This window comes from Oryctolagus cuniculus, chromosome 11 (genome assembly GCF_051225735.1).
Source record: "Oryctolagus cuniculus isolate XC-2025 breed Fujian yellow rabbit chromosome 11, ASM5122573v1, whole genome shotgun sequence".
In the NCBI taxonomy this organism is placed as follows: Eukaryota; Metazoa; Chordata; class Mammalia; order Lagomorpha; family Leporidae; genus Oryctolagus; species Oryctolagus cuniculus.
The window spans coordinates 123,321,226-123,335,389 of record NC_142877.1 but is presented as its reverse complement, the minus strand read 5'-3'; the positions used below and the strand labels follow the sequence as shown (position 1 = coordinate 123,335,389).

The 14,164-nt window shown below is 67.4% G+C and overlaps 2 protein-coding genes across 18 annotated transcripts; both read left to right on the top strand.

Moving 5' to 3' along the window:
• The first annotated feature begins 1,191 nt into the window (after positions 1-1,191).
• On the top strand, positions 1,192-8,346 carry MAPK12 (mitogen-activated protein kinase 12). 5 transcript variants are annotated; one of them, XM_070053090.2, is made up of 12 exons: positions 1,192-1,370; positions 1,500-1,629; positions 3,981-4,039; positions 4,976-5,087; positions 5,185-5,214; positions 5,470-5,517; positions 5,928-6,042; positions 6,210-6,281; positions 6,379-6,458; positions 6,529-6,607; positions 6,687-6,860; positions 7,776-8,346. In XM_070053090.2, exons 2-12 carry the CDS (start codon positions 1,615-1,617, stop codon positions 7,853-7,855), a joined length of 864 nt encoding a protein of 287 aa, XP_069909191.1. In that variant the 5' UTR covers positions 1,192-1,370; positions 1,500-1,614; the 3' UTR covers positions 7,856-8,346. The 5 variants fall into 5 exon arrangements, 4 of the variants coding, with proteins under 4 accessions (XP_069909191.1, XP_069909190.1, XP_008249684.2 ...); XM_070053089.2 differs by having other exon boundaries at positions 1,213-1,429; positions 6,379-6,407; XM_008251462.5 differs by having other exon boundaries at positions 1,214-1,429.
• A 794-nt stretch (positions 8,347-9,140) lies between these two features.
• On the top strand, positions 9,141-13,929 carry HDAC10 (histone deacetylase 10). 13 transcript variants are annotated; one of them, XM_008251463.5, is made up of 18 exons: positions 9,141-9,529; positions 9,597-9,731; positions 9,871-9,967; positions 10,167-10,264; positions 10,364-10,468; positions 10,582-10,650; positions 10,789-10,915; positions 11,010-11,075; positions 11,287-11,346; positions 11,426-11,515; positions 11,610-11,716; positions 11,796-12,161; positions 12,248-12,332; positions 12,639-12,730; positions 12,829-12,885; positions 13,064-13,142; positions 13,286-13,468; positions 13,554-13,929. In XM_008251463.5, the coding sequence occupies exons 1-18, from the start codon at positions 9,471-9,473 to the stop codon at positions 13,824-13,826; spliced, it is 2,148 nt and encodes a 715-aa protein (XP_008249685.2). In that variant the 5' UTR covers positions 9,141-9,470; the 3' UTR covers positions 13,827-13,929. The 13 variants fall into 13 exon arrangements, 9 of the variants coding, with proteins under 9 accessions (XP_008249685.2, XP_089163923.1, XP_089163921.1 ...); XM_089307795.1 differs by having other exon boundaries at positions 9,332-9,529; positions 11,238-11,346; XR_016216446.1 differs by having other exon boundaries at positions 9,334-9,529; positions 11,610-11,654.
• Positions 13,930-14,164: the final 235 nt, after the last annotated feature.

The following is a 14,164-nucleotide window of genomic DNA, read 5'->3' as shown; positions in this document are numbered from 1 at the left end:
GCCCACGAGTGGGCTGTCTGCTCTTGCCCTGGGCTTTCGGGAATTGGACCTCCAGAGGCCTGGTCAGTATGATGGCCACTGCTGGGGGAGCCCTGGAGACCAGGAGGGACCATGTCCATCATTTGGGGTAAGAGCTGGGGCGGGGCTTGTGACACACCCACCTGCAGAGCCTGCTGTGGCATGGGGCCCTGCTAGGCCCTGGGCCCTCATGAAGGGCGGGGGCTTCTTGGGTCAGGCAGGTGGAAAACAAGGGGAAGCCGTGGCTGGGGTGCCACACACTGCCCCTGCCCAGTGCTCACAGCTGGTGAGTGCTCCAGCCCCCCTGCCATGAAGCCCAGGTGCAAAGCAGCTGGATGGACAGGGCATGGAGGTGGGGCAGGGACCCTGGCCCTGGCCCAGATTTTCTCGGGAGGGGGCTTCACCCACGGGGGCAGGCCCACCTTCCTGGAGAGAGGGCAGTGCGGTTCATCCGGGATTCAGGACACACTGGCGGATGCCTGGAGCAGGCACCCCACCTGCAGCCGTGCTAGAAGGGGAGCTGGGCGTGCCCCTCTGGCTGCCAGGTTGGGAGGCTGGGGTCTGCAGGCACAGGGCTGGGCGCTGGGCGTGCCGTGTGACCTTCAGGAGGGGGGAACCAACCTCTCCCCGTGGAAGGAAGGATGCGGGCAAGACACAATGTAAAATCTGGGGGCTACTGCCTGCAGTGCCGGCGTCGCATGTGAGTACCACATGGGAGACCGGGAAGAGGCTCCTGGCTCCTGGCTCCTGCCTTCGGATAGGCTCAGCTCCTGCAGTTGAGGCCATCTGGGGAGTGAAGCAGAAGATGGAAGATTCTCTCTCTGCCTTCCCCTTCTGTAACACTGCCTTTCAAATAAATACATCTTTAAGGTGCACTGTGGGGCGCTGAACTTTCGGGGACTGATGGATGGTAATGTGGGCACCCTGGGAGTGGGGTGGGGATCTGGACACCCGCGTGAGATGCGGCCTGGCCCAGGGGACGGGGACGAAGGGCTGGGCGGAGGTAACCGAAGGGCAGGTGGATAGCGACCTTGGATGAGCCCAGGGCCCCGGGAGGACTGCGCTGGGGCCGAGGGCCGGCGCTCCCCTCCCCCCAGCCTTGCTCCCTCCCCGGGCGGCGGCCGCTTCGGGTTTCCGGAGGGGCCGGAGGGCGGGCGGGGGCGTCACGTGTGCGTGGCCCTGGGGCCGGTTGGTCCGCGAGCGGGGGAGGGGCCGCGTGCTGCCGGGGCCGGCCGGGGTCGGCGGGCTGCGGGGCCGGAGGGCGCGCGGAGCCTCGCCGGCCCGCGATGAGCTCGCCGCCACCGGCCCGCAAGGGCTTTTACCGCCAGGAGGTGACCAAGACCGCCTGGGAGGTGCGCGCTGTGTACCAGGACCTGCAGCCCGTGGGCTCCGGCGCCTACGGCGCCGTGTGGTGAGCGCGGGCCGCGGGATGGGCGGGGGTCGGCAGGCCTGGCCTCCCCGCTAAGCGGTGCGCCCCGCAGCTCGGCAGTGGACAGCCGCACGGGCGCCAAGGTGGCCATCAAGAAGCTGTACCGTCCCTTCCAGTCGGAGCTGTTCGCCAAGCGTGCCTACCGCGAGCTGCGCCTGCTCCAGCACATGCGCCACGAGAACGTGAGGACGCGGGGTCCCGCCTCCCGGCCGAGGGGCCCTCCCACCGGCCTCCAGCCCCCGCTGCAGGGGAGGGGCAGCGCAGTCCCTCTGTGGGGGACACCCTTTCCCTTCCGCCCAGCGTCTGACTGCCTGCTGGTTCCGCAGCTGGTTTCTCTGCCGGGGACCGGGCTCTGTCCAGGCCTCGGCCCCGTGCTGGGGAGCGGGTGCTGGGGCGGGGTGTCGGGTAGGGGTTCCTGTTTCCAGGGACCGCCCTCCTTTGGTCCCAGTGCCGTTCTCCAGCGCCCACTCTGCTCCAGGCAGGCAGGGGCCATGGGCAAGGCCATCCCCGGGGAGGGTGGGGTCTCCGGTAGGAGCAATGGCTCAGGCAGCTGGTGTCTGCAGAGCTGAGGGCTGGAGGCCATTGCGAGGACATCACACATCCTTCTGGGGGCATCTTTTCCCATCCTTCCCCTGGCTCCCCACACATGGCTGCCCCAGGTGTCTCCCAGGGCCACTGCTGGCTGCTAGGAGCTCCTTCTGCCAGGGGGAGTTCTCGCTCCTCCACCCGGGTTCCCTGGGGCCCAGAGTTCTGTCCCCTCCCATCCATGCCACACTGTCTCAGCCCCTGGGGTGGGCCCAGTCTCAGGGCCATGGTCTGGGTGGATGTTCTGGTCTCCCGGGTCCCTGGAGCTGCCAGACCCTGGGAGAAGGACTCCTCGTGTCCAGCAGCAAACCTGGGTGTTGGCCACTGACGCTCTCGGAGGCCCTTTGTTCTCCTCAACTGCCACCTCGCCCCTGGCCAGGGCTCACCCCTTTCTGCGTGAAACCACTGGCAGTGGACACCAGTCCCACGAGGCAGCCTCTTGGACCGCAGGTCTTAGCCAGCTTCTCACCCACACTCGCATTCATGCTCACCCACCACCCCCTGTGCTGCCTGGGCTCTGGGCTTCAGTCACCACCCATCTCCGATCCCCTGTGCTGCAGCCCCGGGCCAGAGGGTCCTGCCATCCTGGGGGCTTCCTGAGCTGCTTGCGGCTGGGCAGCTCTGCCTGCGGGAGCCCCGTTCTCCCGCGAGGAAGCCGAGTGCCTTGCTCAGGGGAGGAAGGAGCTGCCGTGGGTCCCAGTCCTGCCTCCCTTGACCCCCTCCTGTGGTCTCTCCGGGCCACTTCCCTCGATTCAGCCCTGGCCCCCTACTCTGGGCTGTGATCTACTTACATGGCACAGAAGTCCCTGTCCATCCGATAGCCCCCACAAGAGTGCCCCCGGGTCTTCACATCTGTGGTCACCTCCGTGGGCCCACCTGTCCCCAGGCCCTGCTCCACATGTCCCACGCTATTCCCTTCTGCCCACAACTCTGGTGCTGGTGGCTGCTGTGGGCAGCCACCTGTCCATCCACCTATATTCTTTTTTTTTCAAGATTGTTTATTTGAAAGAATTACGGAGAAAGAGAGAGCTTCCATCTGCTGGCTCCCTCCCCATATGGCTGCAATGGCCAGGGCGGGGCCAGGAGCTTCATCTGGGTCTCCCACGTGGATGCAGAGTATCCAAGCACTTGGGCCATCTTCTGCTGCTTTCCCAGGCGCATTAGCAGGGAGCAGGATCGGAAGTGGAGCAGCCTGGACTTGAACTGGTGCCCATATGGGAAGCTGGTGCTGCAGATGGAGGCTTAACGCACCACGCCACAGCGCTAGCCCCTCAGTCTGTTCTTGCCTCACTCCCACCTGTCCTTGCCCCACAGCCAGGGGGATGTGTTCTGTACCCCACCCTGGTTTACACTCTTCAGTGGTGGTTCTCAGGATCAGAGCCACACCTGCACCTGTGGGTTCCTCCCTGCCCTGGCCTCACCTGGTCTCCTTCCCTGTGTCCCTACTCTCCTTGTGCTGTGCCACCTTGCCCGTGGCCCCGCCCGCCGGGTCCAGCGTCCCCACCCTGGCTGCTTGCATGTGCAGTCGACACCTGTTTGCTGTCCTTGCCGCCTCACGGGGCCTCTGCAGGACCAGGTCTGGCTGTCCCTGTGTTGCCCGCCTGGGTCGCACCGGCAGAGGCAATGGCTCTGGGAAGGGCCTCTTGGGTATCTGTCCCCATCCTGGTCCTGTGGGCTGCTTGGTTGGGAAGAGGAAGGGGGGAGGAAGGCCGAGGGGCTGGGAGCCCTCTGGGTGGTTCAGAGCCAGCACAGACTTGAGGCTGCCCCTCCCCCAGAGCATCCCAGCTGTCACCACCCAAAAATAACCGTGCATGGGTGAAGGTGCCAGGGCTGAGCCAGTGGGGAGACGAGACCAGCTGCGGGGGGGTCCTGCCCACTGTGCGGTACCACCGAGCCCTTGCATCCTCTGCTGCACCCTCCCCCACCTGGCGCTCTGGCTCTCCCCCAGGTGATCGGCCTGCTGGACGTGTTCACTCCAGACGAGACCCTGGACGACTTCACAGACTTGTGAGTGCTGGCCTGGGCTGGCCGGGCAGGCCAGTAGGGCACTGGCTGGCTCCTGGGCACCAGCGTTAGGTTCTGGGTCGGCAGGGGGCCTTTCCCCACAGCCATGGTGACGGGCGCTGGGATACACCCTGTTCACTCTGTGTCCGGACCCAGGCCACTCCACACCCCCTCCCAACATGTTCCTGGGACCCTTGGGCACTGGAACACCCAGACACAGCCCGGGCCTCCTCCTCCCTCCACCCGCAGCACCTGGGCCATCGCCGGTGCTCGAGGTGTGAACCCTGTTAACAGGCTGGTCCCGTGCTCTGGCCCCAGGCACCAGGCGTGTGGCCTGTAACTGGAGCTGCTGACCTTTGCCGGTGGGTGGAGGAGAGGTGGCAGGGAGCGGCCATCCCGGCCTAGCACTGACCAGGCTGCTTCCGGCTCACGTTGTTCTCAGCTGGGAGCAGGGCCAGGCCTGCGGAGGGCTGCGGAGGGCAGCGGGCTCCCTGTTGCCTGACATGCCAAGGGTGGGTCCCCGAGGCCTCAGCGTCTCCTGGGGTGCTAAGTGGTGACTTCCCTCCCTCGGCCTGCCCAGCCCACCCCTCTGGCCACCACCCATCTCGTCCTTTCCTGGCCCCTGTGTGTGAAGCTTCCTGCCCCCTTGTCTTCAACACTGTGCCTTTTAGATGAGAAATCAGGAGCCCCACAGTGGGTGACATTCAGGGTAGGCTGGGTGGGATGTCTGGGGGGAGGCGGGGTCATTGCTGGGAGCGACAGGGAGGTCGGGGAAGAGAGGACTCGACCGAAGCCAGCGGGGACCAGGTGCTGAGGGTCACCTTCTGAGGGGCATCTGTCGGGCAGAGTCCTCCAGGTCTGAGCCTGAGCCCATCGGGTGGGACCCCCGGCTCCAGGGCCCGGCCCTGGCGGGTGACTGCATCCCAGCCCCACTTCCAGTTACCTGGTGATGCCGTTCATGGGCACCGACCTGGGCAAGCTCATGAAGCACGAGAAGCTGAGTGAGGACCGCATCCAGTTCCTGGTGTACCAGATGCTGAAGGGGCTGAAGGTGGGGTGCCTGGGCAGAGCAGGGCGGGGCGGCTCTGTGGCCCTGAGGCCCTGGGACGCTGACCCCTGCTGACCCCTGCTGACCCCTCTGTCTGCAGTACATCCACGCTGCTGGCGTCATCCACAGGGTGAGTCCTGGCTACGGCCTCCAGAGGGGCCCAGTCCCGTCTCCACTGCTCACCCGTGAGGGGGTGCAGTGGGCTTGGCGTGGTGCACACGACACCCCATGCATTGCTGCTGGGAACGTGTCCTGGGGACCCAGGCACCTCTGCTCTCCTGGACGGGCTGCAAGGGCCAGGGAGGCTGGGTCGGGCCTGGCGGCCCCTGTGTGGGTGCCGTCCAGGCGTCGGGCCTCGCAGTGGCCACCTGTCCTCTGCCTGCAGGACTTGAAGCCCGGCAACCTGGCAGTGAATGAGGACTGTGAGCTGAAGGTGCGAGGGCCAGGGGCCTGGGGGGGGGGGCTCCCTCACCATCTGCCCCCAGCCCGGCACCTGGGCAGGGGCTGAGCAGCTAGCTGGTGGGCGAATGGGCCCTGGGTGGTCCCTGAGGGGGTGGCATCGGGCACGACGCCCCCATACCTGCGTCAGGGCGAGCGTGGGAGGTGTTCCCAGTCCCCATGCCTGACCCAGGGCGGGGCTGAGGAGGCCTCCAGGAAGACGGGCAGGGGTTGGCAGAGCAGGGAGAGGAGTCCAGGGCCAGAGCTCCCGGGTACTCCCAGGGAGGGACCCTGGGGTGGTGCTTGCTGCCTTGGGCCCAGCCCCCTGGGGGTCTCCCGGACCACGGCTGGCCTGTGCATCCCTTAGGGGTCCTCTTAGTCCCATCTCTCTGATTCTTCCCACAGATCCTGGACTTTGGCCTGGCCAGGCAGGCTGACAGTGAGATGACTGGCTATGTGGTGACCCGGTGGTACCGGGCCCCCGAGGTCATCCTGAACTGGATGCACTACACACAGACAGGTAAGAGGCCACCCAGGGACACGGGGGCCTCCCAGACCACACCGCTTCGCTCCATGGTGGAGGCCCCGCCCCCCAAAAGCTGTGTGTTCTGGCGGAGCCGGGTGAGGGCGTGGGCCTGTGCTACAGCCCCTTCCTCCACCCCGGGTGCTGATGGGGTCTCGTCTCAGTGGACATCTGGTCGGTGGGCTGCATCATGGCGGAGATGATTACGGGGAAGACGCTGTTCAAGGGCAGTGACCGTATCCTCAGTCGTGGGCTGCCTGGCGGGCGGGGCCGGAGGAGGTGGGTGTGGCTCCTGCTCCCTGTCCCCTGTCGTGCTCCTGAACCCCAGTGCAGACCTGGACCAGCTGAAGGAGATCATGAAGGTGACAGGGACGCCTCCGGCCGACTTCGTGCAAAAGCTGCGGAGCGCTGATGTCCGTATGGAGCTGGGCGGGTGAGGCCAGCTGGCCTGGGGGCTGCCCCTCACCCTGTCTTCCCTGGCAGGCCAAGCAGTACATGCAGGGCCTCCCCGAGTGTGAGAGGAAGGACTTTGCCTCCGTGGTGACCAACGCAAGCCCTCTGGGTAGGGCGGGGGGCAGCGGGGCGGCCTCGGGGCTGGGGCGCAGGCCCGCCTCTGCCGGCCTGACCCGCTGCCCCTCCAGCCGTGAACCTCCTGGAGAAGATGTTGGTGCTGGACGGGGACCAGCGGGTGACAGCGGCCGAGGCGCTGGCCCACCCCTACTTCGAGTCCCTGCACGACACGGAGGACGAGCCCACAGCCCAGAAGTACGACGACTCCTTTGATGACGTGGACCGCACCCTGGACGAGTGGAAGCGTGAGTTGTGCTCCGTGGGGCCTGTGTGGGGCCTGGCAGGTGGCCCGGCACACGGCCCCGGGAACCGCGAGGCGTGGCTCTGAGCTCAGGGCAGCGGCGCCCACTGAGCCGCTCCTGCCCCCTGTTGCCCAGGCCAGAGACCTGGCCCTCCTGGAGGTCCCTCCACACACACTGTCCAAGGGTCTCCTGCTCACAGCGGTCCAAATTGTTCCCGCCTCTCCTGCCCCACGTCAGGACCCAGCCCATCTGGAGGCCGTGTCCCGCCGCCACGATAAAGTCCGACCCAGGCAGCCCCTTGGGCCTCACCCCTGACACCACCCTCGCCTGTACCCTTCAGCTGTCCTCTGCACTGTTGGCCCCTCCCCTCTGGGACTGGCCACGCCGGCCGGTGCACGCCTGGCCTCCCTGCAAGGCAGCGCTGAGGCAGTGCTCCAGCAGGGATGGCCTGGTGTCTGCAGAACCAGTTGGCAGCACCGGGCGCGGTAGGGGGGTGTGCCGCCCAGTCCTGGGCAGATCCGGGTCCTGGGTCTCGCGCGCCCGGGGGGAAGGGGCTGTGGGGCTCGGGGTGCCCTGGCACCCTTCTGTTGTGTGCTCAGGAGTTCAGTTTTGTACGATTCAAGTTCCTGCTGCTGGAAAGATAACTTGAAAACCACAGGCCGCAGCCCCTCCCTGTGGTTCCCCCCACAGGCTGTGGCTGGGAGCTTTTGCTTTCACAATGGATCGTGGTAGATACAGGTCCCGTCTGTGGCCGAAGCCGTGGTCAGGAACGCCTGTGCCCTGAGAAAGTCCACTTTGCAGCAGTGGCCTTGCCTCATGGGCTGGGCCCAGCCAGGGCGGGGGGAGGGGCTTCTGCAGCAGCACCCTGTGTGTGTGGGCCCAAGCTCACTGCCTCCTGTTGTCTCTCGCCCTCCCCAGGTGTCACTTACAAAGAGGTGCTCAGCTTCAAGCCTCCCAGGCAGCTGGGGGCCAGGGTCTCCAAGGAGACGGCCCTGTGAAGACCTCTGGGGGGTGGCGGGGACACCCTGGGTACCACCTTGACCTTCAGAGCATTGACTTGGAGGCTGAGCAGCCCCCCTCGATCCACGGATCCCTCTCCCTGCGGCCTGTTCCTCCGCACCTGGGTGCACACCTTAGCCAGCCTTGGAGGAGCACCTGAACTCTAAAGCCAGACAGGACCCCTGCCTGTCCTGGGGCTGGCCTCTGACCCCCGGAGCTGTGTGCCTGCCCCCCAGCCCCCGCAGGGTGGAGCAGGAAGCTGCGGAGCTGGCCGGAGTCAGGGCCCAGTCCTGGGCTCTGATCTGAGGCCCAGCTCCTGAGGAGCAGGAATGGAGGGGGGGTGCGGAGTTGCCAACTCAGGGACATCATCTCTCCCGGGTGTGGGGGAGCATCCGTGGCCTCTCCTGACCCCTCCCCCCAGCCTGGAATGTAAATCAGCCACTTGGTGCACCCAGGTGGCCGGAAAGAAATAAACATTTTTAGGTCTCCAGTCTGGCTGTGCAGCCTGGTGCTGAGCCCCAGCTGTAGGCGCCTGAGTCCTGGCCCCACACAGAGGATGGAGGCTGGCCTGGCCAGCCAGAGGATGGAGTGTCCTGCCGCTCCCTGCCCCCGTCTCCACTAAAGTGCTGCCAGTGCTGTGCTGTGCTGTGCCTGTCACCTGCAGCCCCGGTCAGGGCTTGGCACTCCACCCTTTGTAGAATGATTTCCTGTAATGGCCAGGGCCAACTTGGAGGGGCTGCTGGGGTCCAGCCAGGGGCTCAGTCTCATCAGCTGTCTGAGAGGCAGGAGGGGCTCCTGTGGAGGGGGCCGGGCTAGGCAAGCCGGGGGGCAGAGGGTGGGGTCTTCCCACCAAGCAAGCCACCCACCCTCCTGGCCACACAGGTTGGCAGCCTGCACTGCCCTCTACAGGCCCTGGGCAAGTAGGAGGCCAGGCCGTGGTGGGGAGGCCACACCTGATTTCCCGCTCCCCCCTTAATGCCTCCCTGCCTGTGCTCCCTGGGGTGTGCCCGTGCCCTCAGCCCTCCAGACTGGGCCCACAGTTGCCACTGTGGACACCAGGCTCCCCATGCCAAGCCCTCCACCCTGGGACCACTGTCCAGAGGCACCGGTCCACAGCTGCAGGCTGCACAGCTCTGCGAGTGGCCGGGGTTGGGGGGAGCCTCTGGGTGTGCACGGAGCTAAGCCAGAGGGGGCCTGAGACCCCTGCCGCAAGGTAGCTCGGCTTTGCTCCGCGGCCTGGGCACCCCCCTTGCCTGCACGCGCACCTAATTCCTCTTCTACGACTTCACGCCTCCGTTGCGCACCTGCGTGCAGGTAGAGTGGCCGCGGGAAGTTTGGGGCGGGAGGTGCTCCGGCTCTCCCGTCGGCTCCGGAGTTCCGGAGGAGGTGGCGCCGCTGCGGGATTCCCCGGAAGGCGGGGCTGCCCCGCCCCGAAGCGAGGTCAGGATTGGGGCGGGACCCGGGTCCGAGCCTGAGGAAGCCGGAAGCCGAGCCCTCGGAGCCTCCGCCGTGGACCGCGCCCCTCTCTGGCGCGTGCGCGGGTTCCGCGTGCTGCGCCCGGCGCGGGGACCGATTGTGCAGGCACCTGCCTCCCCTGAGTGGCCCACAGCGACCATGGGGACCGCCCTCGTGTACCACGAGGACATGACGGCCACCCGGCTGCTCTGGGACGAGTAAGTGTGGCCTGGGACGGGGGTTACGGGGAGGGGGCTCTGGCGCTCAGCTCCGTGTCCACCCCAGCCCGCAGTGCCAGATCGAGTGTCCTGCGCGCCTGGACGCCGCGCTGAGTGGTCTGCGGCAGTGTGGTTTGGAGCAGAGGTGCTTCCGCCTGTCAGCCCGCAAGGCCTCCGAGGCGGAGCTGGGCCTGGTGCACAGGTCAGAGCCTGGGCAGGCTGCCCACTCCCCCTCCCGTTTCCTGTCGGGTGCGTGGGTGGGTGGATGACAGGCTCCGAGGCGGTTGGTGCACCCATCAGGATCCCCAGCCCCTTGCCCTGCCTCTGCCTGCCTGTTGCAGCCCCGAGTACGTGGCCCTGGTGCGGGGAACCCAGGCCCTGGCTGAGCAGGAGCTGCAAGCGCTGTCTGCACAGTTCGACGCTGTCTACTTCCACCCGGTGTGTGCCCTCTGTGCACACCCCCCACCCCCGATGCACGGTGCCCCTGGCCATGGCTGCCCCCCAGCCCCTTGTCCACACCTGTGACCACGGCCTGCACCTGTGTTCTGCTCCGGGGTTGGTTCCCTGCAGCCTGGTGGTGCGGGCACCCAGGTCGGGCGGGGGGTGGGGGTGCTCATCTGCACACCTGCCCCTGCAGAGGACCTATCACTGTGCCCAGCTTGCTGCGGGGGCTGCGCTGCAGCTGGTGGATGCCGTGCTGACCGGAACTGTACGCAACGGACTCGCCCTGGTGAGGTGAGAGCCACCCCTCTCACCGAGTGCCCCCACGATGGCCTCATGAGGGTCAGGGCTCCTGATGTGCCCTGTGTCCACTGCTGTCCCCTCCCCCACCAGGCCTCCTGGGCACCACAGCCAGAGGGCAGCTGCCAATGGGTTCTGTGTGTTCAACAATGTGGCCATAGCGGCGCAACACGCCAAGCAGAAGCATGGGCTGCACAGGTGTGTAGCAGGCCGGCTGTGGGGGTGGGAGGCCCAGGACAGGCAGGAAGGGGTGAAGCAGGTGGCTGAGATCCCATCCAGCCCCTGGGTGACCCCTGGCGGTCTGTCCCCAGGATCCTCATTGTTGACTGGGACATCCACCACGGACAAGGCATCCAGTATATCTTTGAGGATGACCCCAGGTGAGCTGGGGGGACACAGGACCCCACTTTGAGGAAGGCGCACAGCCTAGCTGCCAAAAAATCCAGTGGGGGAAGACCTGGCCTTGCGCTCAGGAAACAGCCTGAAGCTGACCGCCGGCCCCGGCCGGTCGCCTGCAGTGTCCTCTACTTCTCCTGGCACCGCTACGAGCACGGACGCTTCTGGCCGTTCCTGCGAGAGTCGGACGCCGATGCGGTCGGGCAGGGGCAGGGCCGTGGTTTCACCGTCAACCTGCCCTGGAACCAGGTGCCCGTCCTCGGCCCCGGCCAAGCTCCCCCGCGTGCACCCCTCCACGCCCCACAGCCGTGGGCAGGGCTGCCCTGACGCCTCCCCTCCACAGGTGGGGATGGGAGACCCAGACTACATGGCCGCCTTCCTGCACGTGCTCCTCCCGCTGGCCTTTGAGGTGACTGGGCAGAGGGTGGGGGCCCTTGGGGCAGGCAGGTGGGAGGGGGACTGGGTGCCTGCAGTTCCACCGAAGGCTGGGGAGGGTTTGGAGCCACCTGGCCAGTGTGTGGACAGACCCCTGGGGCTGCGGGGTCTCAGGAGGGCCTGGCTTCCTCCCCAGTTGGCCTCCAGCCTCCTCCTTGCCCTCTCCCACCCGGCTCTGCCTACAGTTTGATCCTGAGCTGGTGCTGGTCTCAGCAGGATTCGACTCGGCCATCGGGGATCCCGAGGTGAGGGCCTGGCCTGGCTGGGGGGGGGGGCATTGGGGTCCTGGGGCTCAGGCCCCGTCACATCTGATGCTGGTTCCAGGGGCAGATGCAGGCCACGCCGGAGTGCTTCGCCCACCTCACACGGCTGCTGCAGGTGCTGGCTGGAGGCCGGGTCTGTGCTGTGCTGGAGGTGACTGTGGGGGCAGGGGCAGCAAGCCCAGACCGGGTCCTCCCAGCGATGCCCACCGCAGTGACACCTGCCCCCACCCTGTCCTCTCTCCAAGGGCGGCTACCATCTGGAGTCCCTGGCACAGTCGGTGTGCATGACGGTGCGGGCCCTGCTGGGTGATCCCATCCTGCCCCTATCGGGGCCCATGGTGCCATGTCACAGGTGCAAGGGGTGGCAGAGGATCCGAGGAAGGCGGAGGCTAGAGTGGGAGCTTGGTCTCATGGTCGCCCGCCCCCCACAGCGCCCTGGAGTCCATCCAGAGTGTCCAGAGAGCCCACGCCCCTCACTGGAGGAGCCTGCAGCAGCCAGGTCGGTGTAGCCGTGTTGGGGCAGACAGGGCTCACCGGGGCTCCCTCGATGGCCGGGATTCGGAGTCGCCTCCAGACGCAGCCTCCGGCACCTGCTCCCCTCCGCTGCCCGGGGCTGTGGCGTGTGAGACAGCAGCAGCTGCCCTGAGCTCCCTCCTGGACCGGCTGCGTCTCCGCCCCGTGCCTCCTGTCCTGACAGCCGCTGCCCTGACTGTGCCAGGAGCTGCCCGGCTCCTGCCCCCTGATGTCCTCTGCCAGGAGGAGTCGGCACCCAGGGAGGAGACAGAGGCCTGGGCCAGGTGGGCAGGGCAGGCCTGAGGGGAGGGCCCGGGCGAGCCGTGTGTCACCACTGTGTCCATGTGTCCCTCTGGCGTGCCCACCACAGGCCACACGAGGCGCTGGCCCAGGACAAGGCCCTCACTGCCCTTGGGAAGCTCCTGTACCTTTTAGACGGGACCCTGGATGGGCAGGTAGAGCCACCTGGGAGGGGCTGGGGTGGCTGTGGGCAGGCCCACAGAGCGTAGCCTGTCTAGAGGGCTGGGTGGTGTCGGCTTGGGCCAGGGACCCTCCCGCAGTCAGCCGCAGGGGCTAAGTGTCCCCCACCTCAGCTCCTGAGCAGAGTCGGGCGTCTTGTTCGCAGAAGCGGAGCCGTCTGGCCTCAGAGCTTCAGGGAGGCTCAGCCGCAGCGGGTGGGCAGGGGCCGAGGGAAGAACGGGCTGTTTACCTGGGCTGGGGCTGGCCGGGGCCCCGCCCTCCACGCTGTCATTCCACCCCAGGTGAACAACAGCCTCGTAGTCACCCCGGGCCCTGCTGTGGCGGCCACCCTGGACGTGGCCATTCGCCGAGGTCTGTCCCGCGGAGCCCAGAGGTGAGCTCCACCTCATCTCAGCCTCCATGGGCAGGGTCCGTGGGATCCCCCTGCCCCAGTTGACACGCAAGGCGGCCTGAGGCCGGTTCTTCCCCCAGGGTGCTCTGTGTGACCCTCGGACAGCTGGATCGGCCCCTGGACCTTGCGGACGATGGGTACGCGTCGGTCACGCATGTGTCCAGCCACGCCTGTGGGTTGACCCCTAGGGCTGACGGGGTGAGGGGGGACGAGGCCCTTCGGCAGCTGGGGCAGTGCCAGACAGGTCTCGAGCACTGAGGCTCAGAGCCTCTGCTGTCCGGCCCTGGAGGGTGACCCGCGCTCCTCCCCTGCAAGGAGGACCCTGTGGCTGAACAGCAAGGTCGAGGAGGCGGCCGCCCCGTCCATGTTCCACGTCCGCACACCACTGCCGGCGGTGAGCGGCTGCGCCCCCTGGAGGAGCAGGCGCAGGGTTGTGAGGGTCAAGCCCCGGGCCCCTTCTGGCCTCTGCTAACTCTGAGACTGGGGGGTGGGGAGGTCCCCCTGGACCGGACTGAGGCCTGGCCGCCGTCCCCACAGACAACTGGAGGGTTCCTGAACTGCGTCTTGGGCCTGGTGCTGCCCCTGGCCTACGGTTTCCAACCTGACCTGGTGCTGGTGGCTCTGGGGCCTGCCCACGGCCTGCAAGACCCTTGGGCGGCTCTGCTGGCCGCAATGCTGCAGGGGCCAGCAGGAGGCCGAGTCCTGGTCCTGCTGGAGGAGGTAAGGGGGGAGGCAGGGTGGACACGCCGTGGGTGGGAGGTGGGGAAGAGACCAGGGACCGTGTCCACCTCTGCCTCTGGCCCAGGAATCCGCACCCCGGCTTGCAAGGACCCTGGCCCTCGTGCTGCACGGACAGGCGCCTCCCAGCCTGGGCCCGTTCTCCATGGCCTCTCCAGAGGACATCCAGGCCCTGACCTACCTAAGGGGTCAGCTGCAGCCGCAGTGGAAGATGCTGCAGGACCCTTCCCGGGGCCCGCTCCCCGGAGCTCCGTGCAGCCAGCTCTGCGCCTCTTCGCAGCCCGAAGCGGGCCCAGGCGGGGACGGCGCCGCACACCAGCCTCCCGGAGCCGGCCGTTAGACATCGGCCGTCCCAGCCCTGCCCCGGGCGCCCGCCGCTCGCGCGAGTCGCACCGCGCCCTCGCCCCTTGCGCTGCCCGCAGTAAACGTCGGCGAAAACAAAAGTCTGCCTCCGCCTCTCCTTGAGCCCGCCCCGGCCTCCGCGTCCCGCACCAGCTTCCGGCCCAGGCCCCGCCTCCCTGGTGACGTGTTCCGGCGCGCCGACTCTAGCGGTCCCGGCCGTCGCGCGGCTGTGACGCTGCGCGGGCGGGAGCAGAAGCCCGGGGTCTTCTCCCCGAAGGTGGGCGGGCGGCAGGACGCGGGGGCTCAGCGCAGGCCGCTGCTGCTCCTGGCCGCCCC